We start from the raw sequence: 27,714 nt of genomic DNA, 5'->3' as shown, positions 1-27,714 counted from the left end.
AACTCTGATAACTGTTGCTGGGAGGGTTTCGGAGTCCTAGCAGGTTCAAGAGTAGGAAATACAAATATGGTCATAACGAGTAAACGGTCGAGGAAATACAAATATGGGCATGGCGAGTAAAACGACAACGGGCGAGGAAATACTAATACGGTAACGGTAAGTGAAATCACTCAAACCTCTAAACTGCGACACAATAATTTGTATTTTTCTAATTATTGTGTTTATTAGTTTAGTCACAGGTGCAATACAATGTACAGACTAAAATTAATAAGCAAAGTCAACAATTAGGCTAGCCGTCAAAGTTTGTGACATTGCAGATATGACATCTTTTACAAATCTTGTCACGAGTATGTTGACGTGTTTGCAGACGATTATCGATTGTGTTAGCAAGGATGCAGTCGTCAATTACTTGTAAAAGTATTTTACACACGTTTCGTGTCACAGAGCTCATTATTTCATGGTTTCCAGGTTGGCTGATTAAGCCATGATGGCAAACTCAGAGCATGTTGAGTTTAAGTATTCACTCTGCAAAGAGAACGAAGCAGCCCAGTCTATGATAGAAGTAGGAACGATTACAGAGACTGTTGAAGGTACTGAAAAAAAAAAGAAAGAAGCAAATTATTTATCTATTCCCAGCCCAAACCCATCATCACATTGATGCGTTAAATACTGCTCTTGTTTACAGAAGACACTACAATGGCGCCCTCTTCTGGTGATGAGAGGTCATGTTTAGGTGAAGGTCCTGCCGCAGGAAACACTTCTCCATCCTGTCAAGATATGAGAACGATTGATGAAAAAATCTCTCCCATAGAAAACCAACTTCAGTACTTGCTGAACAAGGCAGATGAGTTTCAAACACTGCTTTTGTGGAGGTGCGGTTATATCTAGAAAAAGAAGATTTCAATTGTTTTCTGTTACATGTCTCATGATTGATTATGCTTTAATAAGACAACATATGTTATTGGATTTTTATTATTGTTGTTTTGATATCAGAAGAGACGAGGAAACACAGTTTTATGATACAAAAGCAAATACGTCAACACAGAAAAGAAAGCTCTGTACAAAAACATTTTTAACAGCCAAATGTCTTCTGATGTTATAAAAATATAGTATATTATACACTCACCTAAAGGATTATTAGGAACACCTGTTCAAGTTCTCATTAATGCAATTATCTAATCAACCAATCACATGGCAGTTGCTTCAATGCATTTAGGGGTGTGGTCCTGGTCAAGACAATCTCCTGAACTCCAAACTGAATGTCAGAATGGGAAAGAAAGGTGATTTAAGCAATTTTGAGCGTGGCATGGTTGTTGGTGCAAGACGGGCCGGTCTGAGTATTTCACAATCTGCTCAGTTACTGGGATTTTCACGCACAACCATTTCTAGTGTTTACAAAGAAGGGTGTGAAAAGGGAAAAACATCCAGAATGCGGCAGTCCTGTGGGCGAAAATGCCTTGTTGATGCTAGAGGTCAGAGGAGAATGGGCCGACTGATTCAAGCTGATAGAAGAGCAACTTTGACTGAAATAACCACTCGTTACAACCGAGGTATGCAGCAAAGCATTTGTGAAGCCACAACACGCACAACCTTGAGGCGGATGGGCTACAACAGCAGAAGACCCCACCGGGTACCACTCATCTCCACTACAAATAGGAAAAAGAGGCTACAAATTGCACGAGCTCACCAAAATTGGACAGTTGAAGACTGGAAAAATGTTGCCTGGTCTGATGGATCCATCATGCCTTGTTACTACTGTGCAGGCTGGTGGTGGTGGTGTAATGGTGTGGGGGATGTTTTCTTGGCACACTTTAGGCCCCTTAGTGCCAATTGGGCATCGTTTAAATGCCACGGCCTACCTGAGCATTGTTTCTGACCATGTCCATCCCTTTATGACCACTATGAACCCATCCTCTGATGGCTACTTCCAGCAGGATAATGCACCATGTCACAAAGCTCGAATCATTTCAAATTGGTTTCTTGAACATGACAATGAGTTCACTGTACTAAAATGGCCCCCACAGTCACCAGACCTCAACCCAATAGAGCATCTTTGGGATGTGGTGGAACGGGAGCTTCGTGCCCTGGATGTGCATCCCACAAATCTCCATCAACTGCAAGATGCTATCCTATCAATATGGGCCAACATTTCTAAAGAATGCTTTCAGCACCTTGTTGAATCAATGCCACGTAGAACTAAGGCAGTTCTGAAGGCGAAAGGGGGTCAAACACAGTATTAGTATGGTGTTCCTAATAATCCTTTAGGTGAGTGTATGTCTTCTAATAAATAAATAAAAATCTGCTCTTGTGTTTATTGTTGTTATAGCCAAGACTGCCCCCAGAATTGTGAGTTTGCCCATATTGTCCCAAAGTTTCTGCAAACTTGTCAGTCGTACTTCACTTACTTGGAGTCCACAGCCAGAAACTCCAACCCCTTCCGTCCACCTCTGTCCACATATATTCGCACACAGGTGAGAGACTGATTTATTCTCATGCTCTGCATTGTGAGAATAACTCACATATTCACTGTGTTTATATCCATCACAGCTTTTGCAGTTCTCTCAGCAACTGTGTTCTCGTCTGGAACAGCTGATGTTGCTATACGCCTCCTTCAGTTTCATCTCACTGGAGGAATCTGATCCACTGAGGTACAAACCAATTAAAAATCATAGATAAAGATAGGCCGCAGACTTGCCAATGACGGTGAAGAGTCAGTCAGAAGATATGGATCCTTTATTAGCACAAAAGGAAGGTTCTTAGTCAGAGGCCTGTTTTTTGGGGGTTTTGTCATCAGTCATAAAATACCCAGGGATTGCATTATTTCTGTTAGTACTATTTCCTTCATTGCAGATTTTCACTAAGTATCTCTTTCTACAGTATCTCACACTTCTATATTGGCCAGTGTCAAATAGACAACATGAAGCTGTCAATCTTCCGGTACTGTTGCCCCACCCCCTTTCTTGCCACAGCCAGTACTGGGCTATACAAGCGTATGCGCTGGAATGTGGAGCAAGAGATACAGGGAGGAGAAGGAAAGACATTTGACAGTGCAGAGTTGTAAGTGAGGTTTAGTCAGAGAGACAGTCATTTAAAGGTCCCATCCCATTTGTTTGTAAAAAGGAGTAAGGGGAATTTTATTGTATTTTTACTTATATTTTTATTGTGATTTTTATTATTACTATAATCATTTTTTATAATATGTTTTGTTAGTTAATAATAATGTCATTTAAACATCCATTTTCAGCCAAAGCAACTTTGTTAGATGCACAGGGAAACACTGATAACAGTGTAGGAGTAATATCTCAACAAATATCCAGTTTCTTGTTCACTTTGGCATGGGATTTAATTATATTGTATGTGTTAATAGCCTTACTTTTTCTTTTTTTTTAGCTTATTAACACCAAAAACATTCTAAATTCCAGTACAAATCTCAGGTTAATTATCAAAAAGAGAACATAAGTCATATTTTGGCGCTGAATAGTGCCACATCTTAATTTTTACAACTCCTTACTACCTTCACAGTTACTTTCTGTGCTGCAAGGATGTCATTGAGACACAAGATGATAAGGATGGAGAGGGAACATGCGAGGGAGAAAATACAGAGAGAGAGAAAAGAGTGGCAAGGATTTGGTCTATTGGTCGGTGGGTCCAGACGTACCCTGACCCAGAGGACATCACTGATTGGTAATGTACTGCCCTCATTCAATAGGAAAAGATGGAGAAATAATGATTAAATGCATTATAATTACTTAAACATTACTATTTAATCATATATCCTTTTATAATATTCCAGTTAGTTTCTGCTTTCCACAATACGCAAACAAAAACTGAAGCTAATCCTAGACAAGCACTGAGCTGGTTTGAGATCATATGTGATTTAGGACTAACAGTTAAAGCCATAGCTGCTAAATTCATTGTGTGTATATGTTTTGTAGGGTATTGTGTTCAATCCCTTGTGGTCAGTACAAGCAGCTGTTGTGTCTGGGAATTGAAGAGCCTTCATCCTGCACTGCCACAGACTGCCTGCTGGGGGTGCTGCTGTCTCCACAAATAGATGGTACATTTGGCATTAAAACATGAGGTTGTGCTTGCTCAGGGCCTCACCCATTCTGGAAAGAGCATTTGGTTTATTGAAATCAGATGGGTAACAGAGTACAGATAGAAGTTGTAAATCCAAAATCTGTAGATCTTTCAAAATAACTATTTTATAGTTCATGGCTATTGTTAATGTTGTTCTGCAATGTCAGTTTGTTATATGGTAAATGATGAAAAACTCATTAAGCGGAGTAAAAGTTCAAGATTAAATGCCAAACCAACTTTATTTTTCATGAAAGCATTAAAATACAGTGGCCGTCCGAGTTACAAAGTCCAGAAATAAAACCTGCTGGCAGTCCTGGCCCACTGCCTACTCTTCTCTATAAAACAAAGAAATAAAACAATCCTTCCTTTCAAAATAATAAATTACAAAAATATACACAATAAAAGTGGGGACATGTACCACTGAGATGCAGTTATGTCTTTGCACAGTTTTTGGAAAACATGGTAAAGAACAATGTAGAGGGCAGAGCATTATGAATAACGTTGTTGTATTCCTTTCATTTTTCTTATTGTAATTCAGCCCAGTCAGAGCTAGAGAGTTGTTTTCTGTGCATTATTAGTACTGCTGGTTTTTGTCTCTATACAGTAGCTTTCCCTGTACATTTTTTGTAAAGTGATATGTCAAGTTATATACAACAGTAGTTCAGCCAAAATACAGTGAAAGTCAATCTACCTGGAATCCCTGTGTGTGTTCCCTGATTCAAATGCAAAGTGGTTATTTTGATATATTAAAAAAAAGTAACAATTCTTCTACAATTACAGTGTCAAAAACAGTACTATATATATAAAAACCTCTAAACTACTAGTTCACAGCACTGGACAAACAGGCAGTACACCAGTGTAGTACAAATGAAATTAAAACCTCTCTTCATAATACAGTAAACCGACTTTAAACATGATCCTTTTTAAAATAATATACATGCACTTTCACAAACGACAAAACAGATAATATAGGCGAGATGAGCTCCAGTAATCAAATTGTGCTTTAACATTCCTCTGGGCAATCAAATTGCCAAGTTAAATCAATTCATTCAATCAGATGTGACAAACAAAACTCCTCAAAAGATACACAAACGACAATAACATCTGACTTATCTAATTACAAGTTAAATTTGGGTGAACATTAGGCCTGCTTATAATGTGACCCATTGGATTCCCTTTGCTTTGGAATTCTTAGTGGGGGTTTTTCCAGACGCACAGATAAGTTGCAGAGAAACACAGAGACAGATCAGTGAAAGACAAATTTTCCCCATTCATACTAGATGAGACGAAACAATTAGACCCCAAGGAGGGACTGTAAACACTTGGTAGACTATTGTGTGACACAGTGTATGAGAGGGCTAATTTAGCTGAAAGTCCTTCCAGCCCTCTAAATGTGGGAGTCAATCTGAGGCACAGCAAACCAGAAAAGTTTCTTTAAATGAGTGTGGTTATGAGAGCTGCTACTTGTTCCTCAAATAGATACTAGTCATTCAAAATTCGGACAGGTAAGGGAGGCACAGTGTTCAGAAGGTTCACAGTAAAGATGGTTATTTGATGTAGCTGCACAGTTGTCATCTCATAGTTATAAAATGTCTGTAACACGTTAAAATCTAGAATGTCAAATGGTTCTGGTGTCAGCTATTTCTAAAATGTTACAGCAGTGCATATAGTTCCAGAAAAAATAAAAATAAAAATAAATCATTACTTTGTAGGTCACAAATTTTCCATGTGTCACTCTTTATAAGTATTAGACCAAAAATGATCTTTGACCCCCAAGATGTTTAGAAATTTCAGGTAGCTGTGCATTTTTGGAAAATCTGTAATACGGTCTTCTAATTTACAATGAATTACCCAGTGAAATTCCTGCAAATCTCGTCAACCAGTGGATTTAATTAATGCACAGGAAATGAGTTTTTCGATAACAGCATTTTGTGCTATTTAAATGCACAAAAGCTGCATTCAACCAGTTTGGTCTTATAAGCATAGAGCAATAAAAAAAAAAAAAACTAATTTTGAAACCTGCATGTTTCAATTTACCTCATCTTTTTCATAGATCTTTTGCTCAGAGAAGCCAAAGAAAGAGGCCCATTTTTGTTTAAACTTGCCCAGTCATTTAGTTGGCATTTTGCCTCCATTGTGGGTAGAGGGCTCAATAATGACTAAGAGATAAATGTATGTAGTCCAAACCAGCCAGACATCTCAATTAAACCTTAAGGAAATGGCTTTTAGGCATGGGGGCAGATCAGACGTGGCTGTAGGACTGTAGTGTTTCATTGCTTTTGAGTGGGTGGAGAGTTGAAATGAAAGCTCACTGCTCTAGAATAACTCTCAGGTTGAAGACCAATCAAAGAAAGAGCAAGATGGTGATAGTCCTTGTTCTGCAGCATCAGTTTCTTGTTCATCAGTTTTCTACTCCAACACTTGCTTAAATACTGCAGAACGGAAATGGATGAACCTGTCCAATCTGTGACTACCTCCTCCGTAAAACTATATCATAAAACGGTTATCTAATGCTACAACATGCGCTTCCCTATTGGTGGACCTTCATCTTAAATTCTTTGAGTTCATATTTGGGGAGAGTATTTTATTGAACTTTCCTCAGTGATGCGTCTCCAGCTCTACAACGGTCCACTCACCTTGAGCAGAGCTGCCTGGAACCTCAGGTGAGAAGCTGCTCACAGACGTCACGGTGGCTGAAGGGGGTGTCAAAGGTGGCAACAAGTTGGGCCACAGGCTGCTTTCGAGGGGGCTGAGTGTCCCACCTGCTCCTCCGGGGAGCAGAAAAAGGGGCGAGCAACCATCACCTGTAAGCAGTAATGTCTGATGGATGAGCTGATGAACAATGTCCACCTTCTTGCCCCAGTCAAACTCCAGAGGTGGAGGTTGCTCGGGAAATCCCAAGGGAGAAGGACTGTCTTGATGTGATGCAGGGTCCGTCTCCTGAAGTTCTCGCTGTGGATCTTGAGTAGTAGACTCTGGGGAAGGTGTTGAGTATTGTGAATAAAGATCATCCGAGTCATTTTTTTCAGTGCATCTCTGCATGTCTTCTCCAGGACACACATTGAAAGAGCTTTTATCTTCTACTTCCTCAAGCACTCTTTGTCCCTCCTGTTCATCTTCTGTGTCACTTGCTTCCACAGTTTCATAGATGGTGGAGAGTCCTGATGAAGGAGAGAGGACGACTGGTGTATGCACCTTGTGTTTTTGCTGCTGCTGCTGCTGTTCAAGTTCTTGTTGCCACTGCATGATCTGCTGTCGCTGCTTCAGTTCTTGTTCCTGCTGCTTAAGTTGCAACTCAAGTAAATTTCTCCTCTGTTCCTCCTCCTGCTCGCTTTCATTCCTTACTTGTTCTTCCTCTTTCGCTTCTTGTCTCTCTTGCTCTCGATTACGTTTCTCCTGTCGTTGCTGGATCTCATGAAGGTGCTGTTGGTGTTGCTCTAGACATCGAAGTTGTGTGTTTGTCACTGCATTTGGTATTCTGGGTGGGAGGTCAGTGGGAAGACGTGGTGGTTGGGTCACATGGGCAGCACGTGGCCGGAGACGAAGTTTGGATGATATCGTCATTTGGATGGAAAGCAAGTCATTTGGTTGGGGCGGAAAGCTTAAGTTCCTTTCTGTAAATGAAGCAGAGTCCAGAGCATGTTAAAATAGGAGAGTTAAGCAGAATGCAATAAAACAATGTTAAAGATGGCTTTGGTGAAGCAGAAAAAAGCATTGTGGAGAAACAAAATTGTGAGATTGAAGTATAAGATGAAACAATTGTAGCAGAAAAAGAAACATAACTAAGTGTGCACCTTGTGACATTTTGTGAAGAGATTTGTGCAATAAAAGTGGCTATACCCTGTATATGCAGTAACCACTAACTAGTGTGAAGAGCAAACAAAGAAAACAAAAGCTGATGAGGTAAGCAATCTCCCTTAATGTGACAAGCTGAACACATGCAAAAGTGAGTGCTCACCATGCATATTACAATATAGCAGAAAGCAAACATGTTCTTTTTTTAAACAATGAGAAAACATGACCCACCAATAGATCCATGCATATAAAACAAAACATGCTTTACACAATAAGCCACCTCAGTGTACAGCATATTTCTTTGGTGAGGTGAGCATGCTTAAAAACAGGAAAAAAATACAGAAAAGTGCATTGTGCAAAGCAAGTCCAGTTTGGGGATTAAGAACAACCCAGCATAGGGATTTACTGAAGTCCAATTAGTCCAGGTAAATATGTCAAGTCAGGTCCTTTCAAATAGCTTCAGCGGTTAATAATCAGAGTGATTAAAGCGGTTTCACCCGGTTAGTCCCAAAGTGGAAGGTGTGCAAAGTCTACTCCAGAAGCAGCAGTATCAAAATACAAAGATGGAGAATTTAAAAAATGAGGTGGAGGACTTAAAGCACCTTGATAGAGGGTGAGATCCAGAAGGTTGCTGGGGTCAGATCTTGTTTTTCCTCCTCTGGATGGTAGGGAGTTGAGAGGAAGGCGAGATCAAACAAGGAACGGAGGAGGAATACAAGCAAAAGGAACATACTGGCATAGAAGAAAAACTCTTCTGCTGCAAGCATCCTGTTTTCTTCTCATAATTCACTTACACGAGGTTTAACGTATGTATTTGTGTGCAAATGTGTATGTTCACGTTTACAAATTAACTGCAAGTAACTGAATTATATTGCCACAACAAATACGGTTCCAACTGGTTTAAGTGAATAAATCAAATATTCCATTATGACCCAAATGTGCTCTGAAGCTTTAATAAAATAAAACAACACCAAGAATGTGTCTCATCCTTATATACTAAATATTTTACATTGTTATATTCATTAGAATTTATTATTAGGTATTTCATATTATGAAACAAAGCAATCTTTGTTGTCATTTGGCTACTTCAAATGTTACCAGTTTGAAAGTCCATAGTGATGGATGAACAGTGGGCATTAAAATAAACCAGTGCAAATTACCTTAAAACGCAAACCTCAAGAATTATACAGAGTAAAAAGAAATCATGTTAAACATCTAACCTTTATTTAACGCTAAGACAATAAGTACTCCAAATAAGACATAAAAGTAAGGGGTTAGCAAACCCTAAAGTGCAGAAGAGAGAAACATGTGAGGACAGGATATGATAATGATGATGGGAAAGGGATGAAAGAGTTGCATTTATAGTTAACAGACAACAGAATACAAAAAGCAATGAATATACATTTGTTCAGTAAAAAAAGAATTGGATAAATACACACAAAATATGTTGAAAGTCCATTACATTGTTCATTTTTCTTCAATGCTTCTTTTTTGGCATTTTGAAGACTCCACAAACAAACAATTTCATGCCAGTTCAGACCAACACCCATTATTAGTTTTAAAAAGAATAGTTGAGAAAAAGTCACCTCAATTGTAAATGGTAGTAGCTATTGCACATACAGGTTCTAAGCCATATACTTTTAAATGTAGTTTTAATATCCGTTTCATATTGTGTAAGTGGAACCATTGAATGAGCGTTTTCTTAACTGTTTAAAAAGACATCATCAACTGGGAAACCCCAAGCTAGACAAAATCCTAAGTGCACTCTATACGTTACCTGCCAGGGGACTATCAGTCTTTTCGCAGATAGTGGAGTAGTAAGGATGCTGAGTGTTAAGATCTTGCTCTTCTTCTTGGTGCTGTGGGGATGAAGGGTCAGTCAAACCTGACTGTAAGGGTACAACTCTTGGTACTGAATCAGGCTCAGGCAACTCACTGGACTCTCCACACAGCATGTACTGTTGCTCTGGGTAGGACCGGAACTCCCCATGTTGGTTTTTGATATGATCAATCTTTTCCCCAGATGCAGTGGTAGGTATCAGGATCAGCTCTTTAAGAAGAGATGGATCCTTAGCCTCATCTGGGAGCTGCTCTTCGTTTTCAAGAGAAAAGATACCAGGACTCTTGCTGCAACTCTCGGCAGATGACTGGGCATTGGAGTTAGAGGTCATGTAGTCAAAGCCATAGGATGCAGCAGAAGTGGCAGACTGAGGGGTCTCACTACCACCACCAGCTTCATTCTCCCCACCCATTTCTTCACGCTCATCCAGACTGGACACATTGTGGCCCACAGGCACAGTTTCATAGGCATTCCCAGTGCCAGGTAGCTTAGCTTGAGGTTCACTGATCTGCATTTCACCTTCCGTGTCACTTGCCTCATCCTCTGTAGCTGATGAAGGAGATGATGGAGCAGTTGCTGGACCACCCAATACATCATCAGCTGGCAGAGTTTCTGGTTCTTCTTCCTCATCATCATGTTCAAGGTGGATGGCTAGGTCCTGCATGATGTCAGGCAGGACAGTGGGGACAGGGTCCAGCGGTTCTGGCTGCAGCTCCCCTTTAGAATGAGTTTCAGTATCGGAGAACTTGTTGCAATCTTCCAACTCTTCTGGTATACTTGTGTCTCTGTTACTATCAGATGCTAAGTCAGGGTGACTGGAGGTACCAGACTGGAATTTGCAGGTTTGAGAGGGTGTCAAGCCTGGTTGGGGGCTAACATCTCCCTCTGCAGCAGTTAGTGGGGCTTGTTGAGGTGAGCAAGTTGGAGGATCATAAAGGTTTGGTGGTATAGGGGAGGAAGAGCCTCTTTCAGAACTAACATCAAGTTTTGCTTGAGCAGGTGTTTGTGTTGGGGTCTCTGGGTATGCTTGCCAACATTCAGAGGAAGGACTTGAGAGAAGAGTAGAGGCAAGTTGTGGTGGCTGGGCCCAGGCATCAGCAAAGTAACTAGACTGGTTCCACTGGGTTGCCAGAGGGGCAGAGGGAACCATGGGAGGAGGCTGGATTCGGTTCAAGTTGTCTAATCTGTAGTCTTCGGTCAAGTCATCCTCATCTGCATTCCCATAACTTTCAAGCCCACTCTCAGTAATGCCCTCACTTGCCATTTCTACATCTTCATCCTCTTCATCGTCCTCATTGTCATGATGTTGCCTATGAGAGTCCTCTGCTCTTTCTGACCCTACCTCCATGTCACAAACTCGATCATCATCGTCGTCATCGTCATCTTCGTTAGCAAGAATATCAGGAACCTTCTCAAAATCAGGGGACCCAACAGATGCACCTTCACCATCAGCTCCTTTAAGGCTTGCGTCACCTAGATCATCCAAGCTTTCCGTGCCCTCCAGGACACCTGGAGCGCTGAGCTCTGATGCTCCCTGTTGGCTGCAACTCACCTCCTCCGAGTCAAGCTCCGAAAGCAAGGCGCCTGCCCGCCAAACAGACCCAGCAAGTCCAGCTGACCCAGGTTGAGACTCTTCGGTAGGCTGGGTGCCACTCATTTCTGACAAAGATACTTGCTGACTGCCTTCTCTCTCTTCTTCTTCCACTGCTTCATAACAGTCACTGTTAATCGCTTCAGCTTTTTCAGCCATCTCTACACCTGAGGACACTAAAGTAGCAACAGAGTTATTAACTGGTGAAGCAATCATGGTTTCCTGCTCAGTTGCTTCCTGCGCAATTGGTGCCACAGCCATAATAAGCTTTTCATCAACTTTTTCAGACACATGCTCTTCAGATTCATGATCGACCGCAGATGATGTCAGACAAGCCACTTCAGCAGGACTAGTTTCTATTAAGGCCTCTTGAGCCTCAGGCTCTGTTTTAGAAACATCCAGCACAGTTTGGGAGTTTACATTAAGGACCTGCACATCTACATTTTCCTGCACATCTAAAGAGGAGGTTGGTGCATCCAGAGAGCTCTCGACAATTGGAGTAACTTCAGGCCCTGAAACAGACTCTTCCCTGGCTATGGCAGCAGTTGTTGCTACTGCAACAGTAGCTTCTGCAGCTGCTGAAAGTTGCACAGACTCTGCTGCTGCTTCATCATCAGGCTTTGCTGCAGATTGTTTATCATCGAGCTTTCCTTTGACAAGTGGCAAAACAGACTGTGTTGGTTTCGATGGCTGAAGCTTCGCACCAACCCCACTACCTGCTTGTCTACAACTAGGAGACGCTGCAGCATTCTTGCCTGATGCTGGCCGTGAGGGATTGTTTCGTGGACAAGGGGGCACCTTACGTGTTGGTACACTTTTTTTGTCATCTGGTTTGGGTTGAGGTGCTTTGATGCCAGGTGGAGGTCGTTTGGTAGCTGCAGCTGGTTTTGGAGCTTCTGAATTTGAAGGCTTGTTGGAAGCAGGATGAGATATTGTTGGGGCAACTGTTCTTTTTGCAGGCGCTGTAGTGCTAGTTTTTCCAACATCTATAAATGACAAATACATTTTGATGACTTAATGAAATGAGCAAAAATTAAGCAATGCTTTTCCATAAATAATATGAATTTAAATGCCAACAAATGGTGCATCACCTTTCCGAGCAGCTGATGTTGTAACCAAGGCTTTAACAGGCTGTTGTGTAGCAATGCGGCTTGTTCTAGTTACTGTAGTAGTAGAAGTAGTTGTACTGGTTACCGTTCTTCCTGTAGCAGATATAGCAGCTGGTCGTGTGGAAGAACTTCCAGTTGCCCTAAGAATGAACAAAAAAAAAAAAAAGTCATGAGCAGTTTAGAAAAAGAGTAATGTCTGTTTGATGTTTGCCATTTCAATTTTAGCATTTTGGATGCATTTTACACATTCAGATAATTTACTGTATGATTGAAAAAGTACAAAAAGCAGATAGACGAGGTAAGTTTCAAGGTGCAATAATTTGTATCATTACAGTTGCACAAAATAGGTTCTTATCAAACCAGCTTTCTGTCTTGGGTAGTAAATCTGTAGTCTGCATGTGTACCATAAAAGGAATTTCAAGCAGCAGCAGAAAACCAATCCTCTAGGGCCATTCATCAACTAATGCATCTACCTCTCATTTCTCTAACCTGAGAGAAAGTGATTAGAGTAGGGAGGAGGAAACTAGAAAATGGAGTAGAAATGGTGTGATGAAGGAAATAGGAGTGGGGATGGGTAAAGCGTTTGGTAAGAGACCACATTAGGGAGAAATGGAAGATGATAATCAATTTCCTTCGGCCTAGCCTTTACTCCCTTAATGTAGTTGCTTCTTAATTCACCTTTTCATGTTCACATAGGGGAGAATTAGTGATGAGAAGACCACTTGCATCATCATCTCATATGCCTTGGTTACTTGCCATTTAATGGATGTTTTTTTAGTCAAAAAGACTTGCAGTTCACGAATTGCCCTTAGCTAGATGTTCGACAATCATATTTGCCTTAGCCGGACTCAGCTTAACACTCTGATAGGATCTGATAAACTTCTTTCGGTTTTATTTGGACATGAGCACAACAGGGTAACGTGTCACAGAAACAAAGAACGCTACTAAAAACACTATGGTCACAGTTCAGTGCCACTGTATACACTGCATTAGTGAATCCCAGATAACAGTTACAAGCTACCAACCTAAATAACAGGCTGCAACTAATCAGAACTAAAAGTGGTAAGACAATAATCAGAGTAATATGCAGGGAAAACTGTTGACTGTTGAACATCTATATTTAGTTTTTAGTGCTGTCAATCAATAAATAAAAAAAAAGAGCAAATTAATCGAATTTTTCTGTAATTAATTGTGATTAATCACACCTAACATGTTAATATATTAATACAAGTTAATATATTTTTATAATGTTATAATTTCACATTGACCACATTTCACTAACATGAAACCAAACTTCATTCGCCCCAATGGAAAGCATCTTTACACCATGTAGCAAATAGTAAATGTGTTAACAGTGAGCGATTTTAGCAGCAACTTCAGCATCAATTTATAATTTAGAGAGCATTTGATTGGACAGAAAATCTGATGAGAAGCTGAAGTGCAGAGTGATGTCATTAAAATCATTAAACCATAATTGTCAGAAGTGAGAGACTAAGTTTTGAATGCTTACATCTTCTAAATGCAGATTTTCTCATTGTTTTGGAGCACACTAGGTGATAGATAACAGTAAAGCTAACATATTCATACTAAAAGCTAAAAATTCAATTTTGATTTCATGGGGACTTTAAGACCTGACAGCTGCGCTGTCTGAAGCGGCATTCTGTGTGCAGGTTTCAGGCGTTTGTTCACAGAGCCGCTTCACAATGCGGCAGTACAGTTTTGAGTTATTTTTTGCTTCTTATTACGTCCAAATGGTTTAATAGCATTTGAATGAATGATAGCGTGATTTGTAACGCTAGCCAAAGGATGGCCAGAAAAAAACGGATGCTGCGTAAATTGCGTTAAATATTTTTAATGTGTTAAACTGAACAAATTAAATTGCATGTGTTAATTTTGACAGCCCAATTAGTTATACATGTAGATACAGTCAAACGCTGCGGAATGCCATCGGAACAGATTAACGTCTGTTTAAATGTCATGACCTTTGCATTAGTCTTTATAATAAAATACTTTAAGCATCAGATCTACCAGAACTTCAAAAGATAAGAACTATATGAAGCATGTTGGAATGCTCAATTCCACACCAAAAACCATGACAAAAGACATACTCCAGCTCTTCGCGCAGACAATACAGGCAATGAGCGCGTTCCTTATAGTAGTGCACAATAGAGAACATGGTCAAATGGCTTGGCCCCACATGCCAAGGCTATAACATCTCCCCCACAAATTATTTTGAAACAACGGCCAATTGTTAAAAAGGATGAGAACAAAAGAACTGGAATTTCCCAATACAATTCCATGACCTACATTAGGTTTATTTGTACTTTCTAGGACACTGATTAAACCATCTTTGGTCAAATTAAAGCAGAATAAAGACAACAAGAGGGAAAAGAAAATAGGACTGCAATCACATTATATAAATAGAGGGCAACTAACAGGAGAGCATTAAGGCATAAGATAAACGTAGCATAGCAACTAAAGTAAACAGCTTTGCATCTTTATCTTCATTTCTGTAGCATTATGGCTACAACTCGATTAAAATTATGCAGCTGGAGAGTACGAACCTAGCAGTTTCCACAGACATGCTGACCTCAAAAGCTCAGGCATCCAAAGGATTAGGTATTTACAAAAACCTTTGCCTGATTAGGGCTCATTATATTTCTGACCAAACAGAACACAAATTGCCAAGGCTATAATTTTGATAAATACAAGACTCAACAATAACATGGTAGACCATTATGTACCTATTTTTCCAAGTCCTAAACAACAAAATAATTGGTCGAGAAGTTTAAAATGGAAATAAAATGTCAACACTAAATGCTCTGCGAATGTGAATGACAGTAGAGTTTCTGCTTTTCTTCGGTTAAGAGGTCAAAGACGTTCCTATAGGAGCAATCTGCCTTTAACTCAATGGAAAAGAACACCACCCACTGGCACAGACATCTGCAAATCAATAATTAAGCTTTAATTAAGTAATGGCCATAAGGATAAAGGTACTGTTCTGGATTTTTATTAAGTGTTCAGTAGAGCATCGGGCAGTGGTTTTCCTTTGCACAGTTACACGCTGCTTTAAAACATCACTCACTCAGTTTTAACTGCTCCATTCATTCTGGACCTTTAAGGGTTTGCCATGCTTTTATTTTCGACCTCATTGGCACCATTTTAAAATTTATAAGCTCATTCATATTTAAACATTTGTCTTGTGGTATAATGTGACAAAGGCCATCTGGTTTACAAGTAATTTTGCAGCAAAGGAAAAAGGAAAACAAATAGAGATAGGCTAACCAGAAGCTCATTTCAAGGGAAATGAAAATGCTCTGACTCCTGCAGGCTAAAAATTCAAGAGGCTCACTTTACAAACTAGACAGAAAAACTGAGCACAGCACTTATCCAAATCCCATGAAACTACAAACTGAGTGAGCAAGATGGTTGGTCTAGTAGGAGTGGCAGAACCATGGCCCAAAACCCTCTTAGTTTTACCTCACAATCACAATGTTATCTATAGACAGGCAAAAAATGATCTCCTTCTAGAAATGCCTGAAATATCTAGCTGGCACTTATACCAGAAAGAAAAGTAAGAGTGAAAGCGAGGATGAGAGGAGGGGGAGAAGCTGTAGTTGGATCATGAGAAGACTTTGATGGAACTAGTTTACATTTCCCACAGTAGGGGTGTGATTGTGTTTCTGCAGTGCAAACATTTCATTTGAAGCTACAGTGAGGATATGCATTGTGTGACATGCATCAAAGGAAAACATACCCATCTAAAAAGAAAGATCAAATGAGTGCTCAATCACACGATTCACAATCCATTTCTCTATTCTCTGAGCATTTCATTCAAGAGTGAATTCAGAGTCAGTGCAGAAGCACACACAATGCACAGTGCACACAAACCACACCCTGTAGTCTGCCTAAAACACACTATAAAAAGGAGTCTAAACAGCCTTGTAAACTGACATTACCACATAAATACATAGAATTAAGCACATAATTAATCTGTAATCAGCAGACAAGACTAGTCATAAACTGGATGTACTCTATGTACAATTGAGGAGATCGGATAGGGAAGCAATCAGCTGCAACAAACACAGTTTAACTCTTCAAAACAAGGTTCCCAAACTTTTTTGCCAATGACTTCAATGTCATGCAGTTGTTTGTGATTACTTAAATTTTAAAATAAATATATTTAGTTTTTTTTTAATGATAAATATATTAAAGATCGCACTCACAAAGTGAATTTTAGATCTGAGCAACAAAGAAAAATTCCATGAATGATTTAAAATGTAATACAAATTTTCAAATTTAAATGCAGTTTGTGTTTTCATTGCGTTATAGACATTGTTAATCATAAAAGAAAGAATAATAGTAATAAATTGGGGAAGGAAATATTTGTGAGATGGGGAAAGAAATAAAACTGATCAGTCCCAATCATTTGATTCTGATAATGATTAAGTAAAACTGCAAAATGAAATATGTTGGAATGAAAGGAATAAACAAGAGACTGAAGACAAAAAAGACGGACATAATTGGCAATGTAGCTAACTTGGATCATAAAAGCAGTTTAACTGAAGTGAAGACACCAATTATCATTCCCAGAGTGTATCATCAACAAAAAGAGCACTGTTGGGCCTATACTCTGGTTAAGCCATGATCTAAGCAGTCTTTCAGGGAGAATGACTCACAAAAGGGACAGAAACTTGAGCCAATAACTGCCAGACACACAATATTGACCATTCCACTGCAAAAAGCATGCAGTCATTGATATTGATAATGGTTTCTTTCTCCGCTAAATGGTGCCCTAAACACAAAGCAGTTCCCAAATGTGACTGCATCCAAATCTGCCTTTTTGATGCGTTAAAGCCACATAAAAGTCAAATATTTGTTCAGTTCCCAGCATAAAAATTTTCCATTCAAATACAGTCAAATGTCCAAGCTCAAATGACCATCTAAACTTCCAAAAGCTGCGTTACCTGTTAGTTTTGGGAACTGCAGTGGGTTTGGCTGTGGCTGAAGCGCTGGGTTTGGCAGCAGGGGCAGTGGCTGGCCTTGGAGCTGGAGCTGAAGAAAAGAAATTGAAATAAATGATGTTCCAACGTGAAAATTCACTGAGATTGCTTTGGAAAATAGTGGTGAAATATATCATGCAAAGCCATGATGAAAAGAACCACAATTAAATGACATGTATTTTTATTTTACAAAAAAAATAAAAAATAAAAAAAAATAAATAGCACATAATGACTCACTACACCATGAGAGGTGCGTGTTGCAAATCATGACATGACAATAATGGATTATTTTCTAATTACGATTAGTTATTTGTACATGCCCAAATCCAAACTTAGAAGTACCAGAACTTAACTCATGCCTGGCCATCTTACCTGTGGTTTTGGGTTTGGTTGCAGCACTAGTGGCAGGTCTTCTACTCAGGCTGGTGGCTGTGCCGACAGCTGTTCCTGTCTTTGTTCCACTGGCAACAGTTGTCGTCATTGATCTGCTAGTTCCAACAGTCGTTACTTTCGGTTGGGCCCTTGAGGTTGCAACAGCAGTAGAAGAGCCAACAGGTTTCTTACTGGGACCAGATTGTCCAACATTAGTGGTGGGTTTTTTCTTGTCTGCTGCAGTAGTGGCCACTGGAATGGGTTTCTTGGTTAGGGTACTCGCTGCAGTCTTTGTGAGGCCATTAGCCGCACGGCTTTGGGTCGCTTTGGGTCGTGTGCCTGGTCCAGTGGTAGCCGGGCCTGCTGCTGTAGTCTTGCCTTTGGATTTGCTTTTAGCATCTACTGCTTTCCCAGGAGCTTCCTTCACAGTTGGAGGAGCTGCTTGCTCAATTTGGGGTTCATCGGGTTGTGGAGGTGATGATGTAGTGCCATTTTGAGATGCCCCGTCACTGCTGGCTGGATCAGTTACGGGTTCTGTTCCTTCAGTTTCCATTGGTTCAGATGGTGATGTGGCCACCCCATCAGGTTTCATCTCCAATATTAACCGTCGATTGGCTGCTGCTAGATACACTCGCTGGATTCAGTGCTGCTCACACACTGAACCCAGGGATAACGGATGTGTTCACCAACTCAATAACTGCCCTGTAAAAACGTGGGAAAGACACAAATACAATGAGTTTACCAGAGAAAAGCTTTTGCCATGTGTAATAGAATAAAAGACTTTTAAGTAATCAGAGTAAGAAAAAAAATAAACACTCCACTGAGAGAGAACATTATGTTAAATGGGAAGCAGTGTTTTCTAAAGGGAATCATCCTTATGAATGGCAACTTGGGAAAAACAGGAAATGGTGCATTATGAAAGAACCAAAATACAAAAAAGATCACGTCCAGGTCAAGCATCCTAGATGCTCACTGTAGTTTTAAAATAGTTTAGAATATAGAATGAAATGCTATAAAAGTATCCTGTTAAAATAAAATAAATAAAAAACACACATCAGCTGTTGTTGCCAGAAATACAGTGACAATTTGTCATGTATTAGAGGATGGAATATTGATCACTGTATATTTTACAACTTATAACATTGCCATTCACTTCAATATTCACAATACATTATTTAGTCAGAAATGGCTCCATAAAAAAAAATCAGGATATTAAGATGATTTATAGCTTTGATTTGTGTGGATTTATTTACATAGAGCCATCACCACCACCTGCTATACAGAAATATGATGCCATTATCTGGACTGTAGGTTTCATCTTCTGGTTCATTCAAACTAGTAATTTCCTGTCTGCCAAGCGCAAACAGAGATGATGTCATGAGTGAAGAAACACTTATGTCCCAGACAGTAGACATCTTTTTCACGCAACACAGATTCAAATCCACAACTTTTCATGTCTCATAAATAAAACTCAAATTAAATTTTGGTAGAATTCTAAAAGAAAATTTCAATAGAACTCTTTTACTGGAGAACTGCACTATCCGAGTCATTTTTTTTTTTTCCTTCATGGACTGTTCGAAGTTCGTCAGCAAAAAAGATTGTGGAATTTGGGCTCTAAGAAAGAAGGATAAAGGGTCAATGGGGGTGTAGAGGGGGGGCTTTGCACCCATTCACCCCTCTCCATTCTCCAAACTCCTTTATTCAGAATCCTCTTGTCTTACTCCTTAACCACATAACCACAACCCCCCCCCCTCTTTCTTCCATTCTCCTTCCCCTCCTCCTCTGCATCAGATCTGTTCCTCATCTGCAGCCATACAGATGGCCCAAGCAGCTGAGCTATTGTTCTGGCTCTTCAACAAGCCCAAGCCACTAATCCAGAGAGCAAATAAAGAAAGGGAAAAGGGGAAAATAGTGAGATGAAGAAACAATGATGAGGCAAGCAGAGAAATCAAATTTTAAATCATCATCATCATCATCATCATCATGCAGGATATGAGTGGGCTCAAGTGTGTGTGACAGAATCAAGAAGAGGAAAACAAACAGCAAAACTGTGAATAAAAATGCTGAAGGAAGTCACTCAAGAGACCGAAAACAAAGAAGATGGGTGACAAGTTCTTGAAAAAAAACTTGTCATCCTACAGGCCAAGATGATGAATTGGGAGGTCATCGTTCTGCCCAGGACAGCACAGAAATGGCCCAGCAGCCCTGCTGCTGTGTCTCCATGTGGATGTGAAGATCAACCAGGGGACATTCAAAAAAAGACATCCAATTGAGTCAGAGAAGAGTAAAAAAGTAAAAAACGTTGCACAGCACAGATCATTGGAAAACAAGATCATATCTGCAGGAATGAATCCAGCTGTTTTACATCACAGTTCAGCTTCCCATGAATATCACTCCATCTCGCTCACCTCTTATTAATATTTTAAATTAGTTTTAAGTTTATATTTTTCCATTTTCATCTTAGTTACAGTTTGAGCATCATAAATTAAAATGAGAACTAGCAGGGAAATCTAACAGCAAAAACACTTGTGAGAACATTCAGGTGCTCATGAAAAAAAAAAGCCAAATCCTAACCAAATCTGTTCATACATAAAAATCAAAGTTCCAAAAGTAGGTTTCACAGTGATGCCATATTAGAAGAACTATTTTGGATCCCCTTCAAATAACCTTTCAGTGAACAGTTCTTCTTAGTGTGAAGAACATCTTAACATCTAAAGAACCTTTTTCCACTGTAAAGACCCTTTTATGCAATGGAAAGATTCCATGGATGTTAAAGGTTCATCACGGATGGAACCACAGATGGCAATAAAGAATGTCTATTTTTAACAGAAAACACTTTGACCAACAAATTTCTGTGATTTTTCCATGGCCTTTTCAACTATTCATCCATTTGATTCAAGACTGATCTGCTAATGAGCCTTTCAGACTGATGCATGAACCAAATCAACTAATTCATTTAAAAGAACTGACTCAAAGAAACAAGTCACTCTCAAATGAAAAATAAATTAAAATTGCCATGGTTTAAGAGCAAACAATAGCTGATATGATATTGTAGAGCACAGCATAACTAGGAAAATATATGATTTTCCAGGTTTGGAGAACAAGATTTTAAAAATGACTAATATTTGCAGTTTTTCAATGAAAGTAGGAACCTTGTCTGCCTCTCATTAAACCCCATGCCCGTCTTGTCCAATATCTTAATCTGTTATTTGTTTGGATTAGGGAATTTGCATGTATAGACTGAGGATTATAAAGGTGCCATGAGGACATTTTAAAACATGCTTCCCTAATCCTAAACCTAGCCCTATATTAAACTTCTGGTGTTATCAGATCTGAAATAAATTAAGCTGAATGACGTTTATAAAGCTGCTTTCCACATGGGGACGTCATTTCCAAAGTGTGTGTCCTTTTAGTGTAGTGGTTTGATGGACTGTGCTGTGACAGCGTCCCACTTAGCAGTTCAGAAACATCTGCAGACGACAGCTAGAGACACACACACACACAGGCACAAAGCAAATGTCACATTCTAGAGAATCTGTGCAAGAGAAACTGATACAAAATGAAAAAGGAACAAATAGCGAGACCTTGCAAACCCAAATTCCTCCGCAGGGCTTCCAGCTCCTCAGGGCCGAGCCATAACCAACTGTCATAGACAGACGTGCAGCTATTTCCATGCAGCTGTAGTTGGCCACATCCTGCATTCTTGTAATAAGAGCCAGCAGCAGGACCCTGGCCTCTGTTTAACAAATATCTAGATCATTCTAATTGTTAAGTTTAGTTTTAACTTGTAATTTCACAACAAAGTCATAATCTGTAACTTGATGTTACCAGGCGAAAACGGAAAAATAACCGGAATGGGATGAGAGATCAAATAACAAAACGGATTTCACCAGAGAAGTAAAAAAGCAGACAGAAACGACAAACACAAACCCCTCATACAATCTGCCCATACAAGGCAGTGCTCTCACAACGCTACCCCTGGCACATGGACTCCTGAGATCAACACATGAAAACACTGAAAGAGTGCAGCAACACACCCCTCCTATTCCCTCTCTTTTACTCCCTACACATTACAGTCAATTAGTCATCGGACTCCCACATTGACTCCATGAGGCTGCTCTTACCAAAGACTAAAATGATAATGTGCATCTTTCAACTGGCAGGTCCAAAACAGAGTTATATTTGAGTTATATTAAATAATATCCTGGCTTTTCCCAGCTTTGTAACGGCATTGAATAGTGCCCGAGGTTTTGAAGCTCCAAAAAGTCCATCCATCCATCCATCCATCCATCCATCCATCCATCCATCCATCCATCCATCCATCCATCCATCACCTTCACGAGAGGGTCTAGTTCCGGCGGAAGGGTGACCTCTGACCCGGCGTAGAATGTAGCTCCTTTTCTCTTATATCGAAATCCTCGACTTCTGATTCATTCATTTTGGTCTATACTCGTTAATTCTCACCTGAGCTTACGCTACACCTACAGCCCTGTCAGAAATGGCACACTTTATATGCACTTTCGATCTTGTGGACTTACAATGGTTGCTGCATGCACGTGTCCATGAGACCGTAGGGTGTCCCATTTGTCATTTTAGATTTCAGAAGGATGCTAGCACAATAAAACAGTATTGTAATATACATTGTGAAATATTGAAATTTAAAATAACTTTTACAATACATTTTAGAATTTATTCCTGTGATGCAAAGCTGAACTTTCAGCATCATTACTCCAGTCTTAAGTGTCACATGATCCTTCAGCTGCTTAATGTTTTAAATAGTTTTCAGGACTTTTTCTGATGAATTCATTTTTTTTTTTTTATCAGAAATCTTTAACATATTTAGTACATCCTTTCTGAATAAAAAAAAAAAACTAACTTACTGACCTCAAACTTTTGAATTTTTAAAAAAAATTGAAACTGCAAATTATTACAAATAATATTTTTAATACACATCTGAAACCAAGTCTGAGCTTACGTAAGTCTGACCTGCGTCTCAAGTTGATAATTCACTGTTTAGTAGGCTATTTGCACACTGACCTCTGAAATTTGCATGGGCATCAGTCTGTGGGTGTTCACTTTTTACTTTCACTTCCCATATAGAAAACGACAGCTAGTAATAACTAGGCCCGACTTTTTCAGTGTTCATTTTAAAGGAAAATCTACAGAATGGATTTAAAAACAGTCAAATGTGCAACAGAGTGTTAAACTCTTCTCAGTAGCTTAAAGCCTAATCAAAATAGCAAAAACATTTAATAAACTCTGCATAAAGCAGCATATTTTTCAAAATCAGCAAAGGAAAAGGATGGGGGGGTATTCTCTTCGGATTCTGTCTTGGCCTGCATATCAGTAACATCCCAGAACAAAATGGAACATGCTGCGTATTGCTAGGAAACCCAGATTCCCATCTTTCTCCCTGAGCTACATCTCAGCATGTTTATGAGCACACCACATTCCTTCATACGGACGAGAGACAGGAAGTCGCAACATTCATATACACCCACAACTGTGAGAGACTATGAAAACTGCCCATGTGAAAGTCTTCTCGCAGGAAGGGGGAAATTCTTTAATATGCTCAAAGTAATAAATCAGTCACCATTGGTGGGTGTGATTTCTCGACTTTCTGATTCTCCACACATAAACACACACCTTTACAGATAAAATACACCCATATAGAGATATTATATAAATCAGCACTTTCTGTAAATGTTCTCCACCATTCACTAGTTCATTTAGCAGATTTCAGTTCTTATTGTGGTCAATCTAAAGTAACCTGTCGTAATTAGTACTGTGATTTGCATTGGTAAATGGTTACTATATGGGTGTAGTAGGGAAGGGTAATGGGTCAGTGTTGTGTGTGGGGGTCAAGCTGAAGTGTCAGACTTCAGGGAGTGTGAAACGGTAGTAACGATGCAGATAAACAGGAAGAAACGTGACGACCCCGCTCCCACTCATCCAACGGGATTAACTCCAGACAAGCGAGCCGTCTGTGTTGTCTCAGTATAGGGTGTGAATGGGGCTTAATGACCCAGCAGGGTTTGATTTTGCCATGCGTAATGTAAGGATTAAGAGAGGACATTCCCCATTGTGTGCGGCGCACCATGCTGACGGGGGCAGGGCACAGCCAGAACGGGGCTTCCAAAACAACATGAGAGATATTGGACAGAAAGAGGCTGCAAAACGACACGGGACAAAAGTAAAAGTGGTGTAAAAGGAATTTTGAAACGTAACTTTATGAGCGTAAATTGAGTAAAGAGAAAGCTGGAACCATCTCACGTGTTCAAGACAGACAAAAAAGATTAGCGTCAGAAGATGTTATGGAGAGGGAGGGAGTTTTGAGAGAAGGAAGGAGAGAAAGAACAGATGGTGAATGGTGGCGTGATGGTTTGGGTGTAGTTTGCATACTGGACACGCAGCAGGACGCTGTGATGGATAGAAACCGAGCCCAGGAGGATTAAAACAGGACATCGGCTCCATCTAAAAAACACACACAAACAAACTCTCTGCCAAGTTATCTAGCACTGGTTTGCTGACAGTTAAAAGCTCTTATGTCAGTGGCAGGGTTTCAGCAGATTTGGGGGTTATAAAACCACCAGAAAGGATTTTATATAATAAAGGGGTATTTCAAAACGTTCTTTCCAAATGCCAAACTGACGTCAACCAAGTAGATTATCCCGATAATCAGGAAGCCATTTCACAAGAAACGAAAGAGTACCAGGACTTAATGATTGTCTGGAATTCACATTACTGAAAGTGGAGTCAATCGAGTTTATACTAAACTAGGTTATCAGAGTATCTGTAAGGCCCTGGTGAATAAGCAAACCGATTTGATGATGTGGTTTATTTAATTCATCTGCTACAGAAAATTTGGGGCTTCTTCCTAGCTGTGCATCTGCTTGTCCAACTTGACCACCCCACCATGAGGTCACGGCTAAGCTGAAGCCAACCAGACATCTCAAAAGCCATTAAATAGTCCAATCTGTGACTGCTGCCTTGACCAGGACATCAATACATATGCACACAAACACCCTTAAAGGGTTAATTAATCCAAAAATAAAAAATCTGTCATCATTTACTCGCCCTCATGTCATTCCAAACCCAAGATTTCGATCAGAGATTTCGGTCCCTCCATTGACAGTCTACGCAACTACCACTGATGCTTTAAAAAGTTCATAAAGAGATCGGAAAACGAATCCGTATGAATCGAGCAGTTTAGTACAAATTCTCTGAAGAGACTCGATCGCTTTGAATTTAGGCTTTTATTTCACATAAATATTGATCAACGCACACATCAGCATCAGTTGTAGTAAACAGAAGCGCAAGCATGTCCACTTGACGTGCGAGAACTAATGAGGTTTATTCTCATGTTACGCAGCACGTTTGAGCATCTGTGCACAAACAAAAATGACAGAAAAAAACTGATGTCATCACCAAAATACCGACCACAGACTTGAGAAGGATCAGCACCAAAATGCAACACCACAATGACAAAACCTGTATTGGTTCCAGCCCAAGATGACTTAACAAGTGATGAAATCATTAGCTAACAGAATGCAATAGAAAGCACAATCAATCGATACATAACACTATCGGCTAAAAAAATCTAAGTCTACTGGAGAAGCAAGAAAGTTTGGCAAAAATGTCCTGTTTAAACAAAGCTGTCAAAGTAGTATGGCTAAAACAGCCATTGACAGCAGCTGTCCCTGCTCAACACTATTCTGACTGACCTGAGCTCAGGCACACATTGAAACAGAGGCTCACAACAACAGCTGGCATTACAGACAACTGGGAAACACAATAGACCATTATGGGCTAAGCAAGACATCATAGTGGATTCACATTAAATGGCATAGATAAGGGTGTTTAAAAATACCCTGTAAAGAATTTGATCTCTTGAAAATTAAAGGTGCACTCAGCAAGTTTTTCTAAAGGCTACATTTAGCTGGCTCATATTCGACCCGGTAGTACCAGTTTTGGACTTAATAGTAACACCTATTGCCCTGGATGCATTTTTTCTCCCCACTTGAATTTATTCTGTTCGAACAGCCTGCCAGTCTATTCTATCAATCTGGGCCATGCTGTTAACTTGTTTCTATTGCATTCTGTGAGCTAATGATTTCATAAGTCATCTTGGGCTGGAACCAAAACTATGGTGTTGCATTTTGGTGCTGATCCTTCTCTTGTTTAGAAGTAGCCTACTGACAGGTACGTTTTTGAGTACTGACTTAAAGTCAATGTGTTCATATTGTTAAAATTACTAACTGGTTAATTGCATAATTCCGCTGGTCACGGGATCTCAACATGGCAACGCCCATGATGGGCGACCCGCTCCGTGTAGAATTAACTCTTTTGGAATAAGACTGATATGTCTTCATCTGATGTGAGTGTACCTCATTTTAAGGATATTTCTAAAACGTGCTTTCCATCTCTTTGTGTAAACCCTGTTAATTTGGGAGAAATCGCCGAATGCACCTTAAAATCAACACTTTTCACACAAAACGACCGCTCATGAAAGAATCGCTGGTGAATGGGCAACAGTTCCCGGAGCGGCCGCGTAAATATCCGGGCCATTAGCGCTAAAAGCGGTCATGAACTTCTAGAACTGAAGCCTAGAATGTAAACAGAGACAGGGTGTGATGAGAGACAGACTGTTATCTACATACCTACTGGCGTTACAAGGGCAAGGTGATAAGACAGAATGACATCAACACGATTCAAACGATAATTTCAAGTCAAAACGTGGCACTGACCAGACAAGCTCAGGATAAGTAACCTACCACAGGCGGTCCACATCACGACCATATCAAACAACGGCAATCCATGAGAGTCCACTTATACTATCGATTTTCTCTGAGCTTTAGAAGTTTAGTCGGATAAAGAGAGGCGAGGCGGGTAAGAACAACACAGGACAGCTAACCTATGTTGTGGACCAGCGTGTACTAGATTCGATTGTCAAGTGAAGCGATTATTGTATTATGCGCGTTTCGATTAAAACAGGAATTTGAATTCCTCAACATCAAATCTTGTAATTCCCAAGAACAGCACTAAACGTTTTATGCTAAGCATATAGGCTACTATAGAAACCCCCACAAAATGCAGCGATTTCTTTGAATTTAAGACAGATGAATGTTGTATTCATAGGCTATTTTGCAGAAAACATGATCATTTTATGCTCAAGAAAAAAAATGTTCATGCAAGGACATTCATTTTTATCCGAGCACGAATCATGTAACGTTAACCGTCCGCAGCAGCCACGCGAAACATTTGAGTAATTACGATGCCCTTCACGCGCAGTGATTAAATACAAACGTATATTAAAAAAAACAATCGGTGTAACAAACGGAGCGCAGGCCGCTGTTCAGTTCATGCCATGTGTGTATAAATCGATGCATCCTTAAAAGCCCAGCCCAACCCAAACATGCAAAATCCGAACGAAACCGAACCTGATTCGAGAAAATATTCAGAACGACAACCGAATGCAAACCAAGTTGATTTTGGTCCTGAATGAAATGACAATATGAACAGAGAATTTGAACCAGGCAAACAGGTTGAAATATCAGCAAACATGCTCTAAAATGCCATTAATTACCTTCAGATGATTTTAAAAGCGTCCTGTTTCGATTCCTCTGCTTCAGTCTGGAAATGCAGGCAATCCACGACTACACACCGGCGACAAGGTGATACGGGAGGCGTGAGGTTCCTTGTGCAAACTGCTTAAAATATACAAACGTGCAAAAAAACAAAACCTTTATCTCAGCCCGCTGCTTTACTCTCGCGTTTCACCTTGAGCTGAAACCGGTGTGAAGGAAGTTAACCAAATACTAACGTGGCAATTAAGAAACTAAAAAGGAGCAAGCCACCAAAAAGCCCATCGGACTCCCGGTTTTCATCCAATGGTGTCAAGTACCGAAATTCACTTCAAAGGGC

General features: G+C 39.9%; 2 protein-coding genes across 4 annotated transcripts; one reads left to right on the top strand and one right to left on the bottom strand.

Moving 5' to 3' along the window:
- Positions 1–20: 20 nt before the first annotated feature.
- Positions 21–4,777, top strand: cUnh19orf67 (chromosome Un C19orf67 homolog). Of its 2 annotated transcripts, XM_084401880.1 has the most exons (8): positions 21–156; positions 469–590; positions 686–872; positions 2,327–2,471; positions 2,548–2,648; positions 2,878–3,057; positions 3,523–3,684; positions 3,936–4,777. In XM_084401880.1, exons 2-8 carry the CDS (start codon positions 485–487, stop codon positions 4,078–4,080), a joined length of 1,026 nt encoding a protein of 341 aa, XP_084258006.1. In that variant the 5' UTR covers positions 21–156; positions 469–484; the 3' UTR covers positions 4,081–4,777. The 2 variants fall into 2 exon arrangements, with proteins under 2 accessions (XP_084258006.1, XP_084258005.1); XM_084401879.1 differs by lacking the exon at positions 2,878–3,057.
- prr36a (proline rich 36a) lies at positions 4,294–27,714 on the bottom strand. Of its 2 annotated transcripts, XM_084401875.1 has the most exons (7): positions 27,377–27,714; positions 17,791–18,492; positions 17,383–17,470; positions 12,398–12,555; positions 9,653–12,292; positions 8,478–8,533; positions 7,554–7,694 (listed from the first exon to the last, which is right to left on the bottom strand). In XM_084401875.1, exons 2-7 carry the CDS (start codon positions 18,380–18,382, stop codon positions 7,683–7,685), a joined length of 3,546 nt encoding a protein of 1,181 aa, XP_084258001.1. In that variant the 5' UTR covers positions 18,383–18,492; positions 27,377–27,714; the 3' UTR covers positions 7,554–7,682. The 2 variants fall into 2 exon arrangements, with proteins under 2 accessions (XP_084258000.1, XP_084258001.1); XM_084401874.1 differs by lacking the exon at positions 8,478–8,533 and having other exon boundaries at positions 4,294–7,694.

This window comes from Rutilus rutilus (genome assembly GCF_951802725.1).
Source record: "Rutilus rutilus genome assembly, chromosome: 2".
Classification (NCBI taxonomy): Eukaryota; Metazoa; Chordata; class Actinopteri; order Cypriniformes; family Leuciscidae; genus Rutilus; species Rutilus rutilus.
This window is presented reverse-complemented; position numbering and strand designations above follow the sequence as displayed.

Coding starts and splice junctions, on each gene's coding strand:
- cUnh19orf67 (XM_084401880.1), top strand. CDS start 485: ATGATGGCAAACTCAGAGCATGTTGAGTTTAAGTATTCACTCTGCAAA. Junction 2,472..2,547: donor CCACATATATTCGCACACAG/GTGAGAGACTGA, acceptor TATCCATCACAG/CTTTTGCAGTTCTCTCAGCA. Junction 2,649..2,877: donor GAGGAATCTGATCCACTGAG/GTACAAACCAAT, acceptor CTCTTTCTACAG/TATCTCACACTTCTATATTG.
- prr36a (XM_084401874.1), bottom strand. CDS start 18,382: ATGAAACCTGATGGGGTGGCCACATCACCATCTGAACCAATGGAAACT. Junction 17,471..17,790: donor AACCAAACCCAAAACCACAG/GTAAGATGGCCA, acceptor TCTTTTCTTCAG/CTCCAGCTCCAAGGCCAGCC. Junction 12,293..12,397: donor AACATCAGCTGCTCGGAAAG/GTGATGCACCAT, acceptor TGTCATTTATAG/ATGTTGGAAAAACTAGCACT.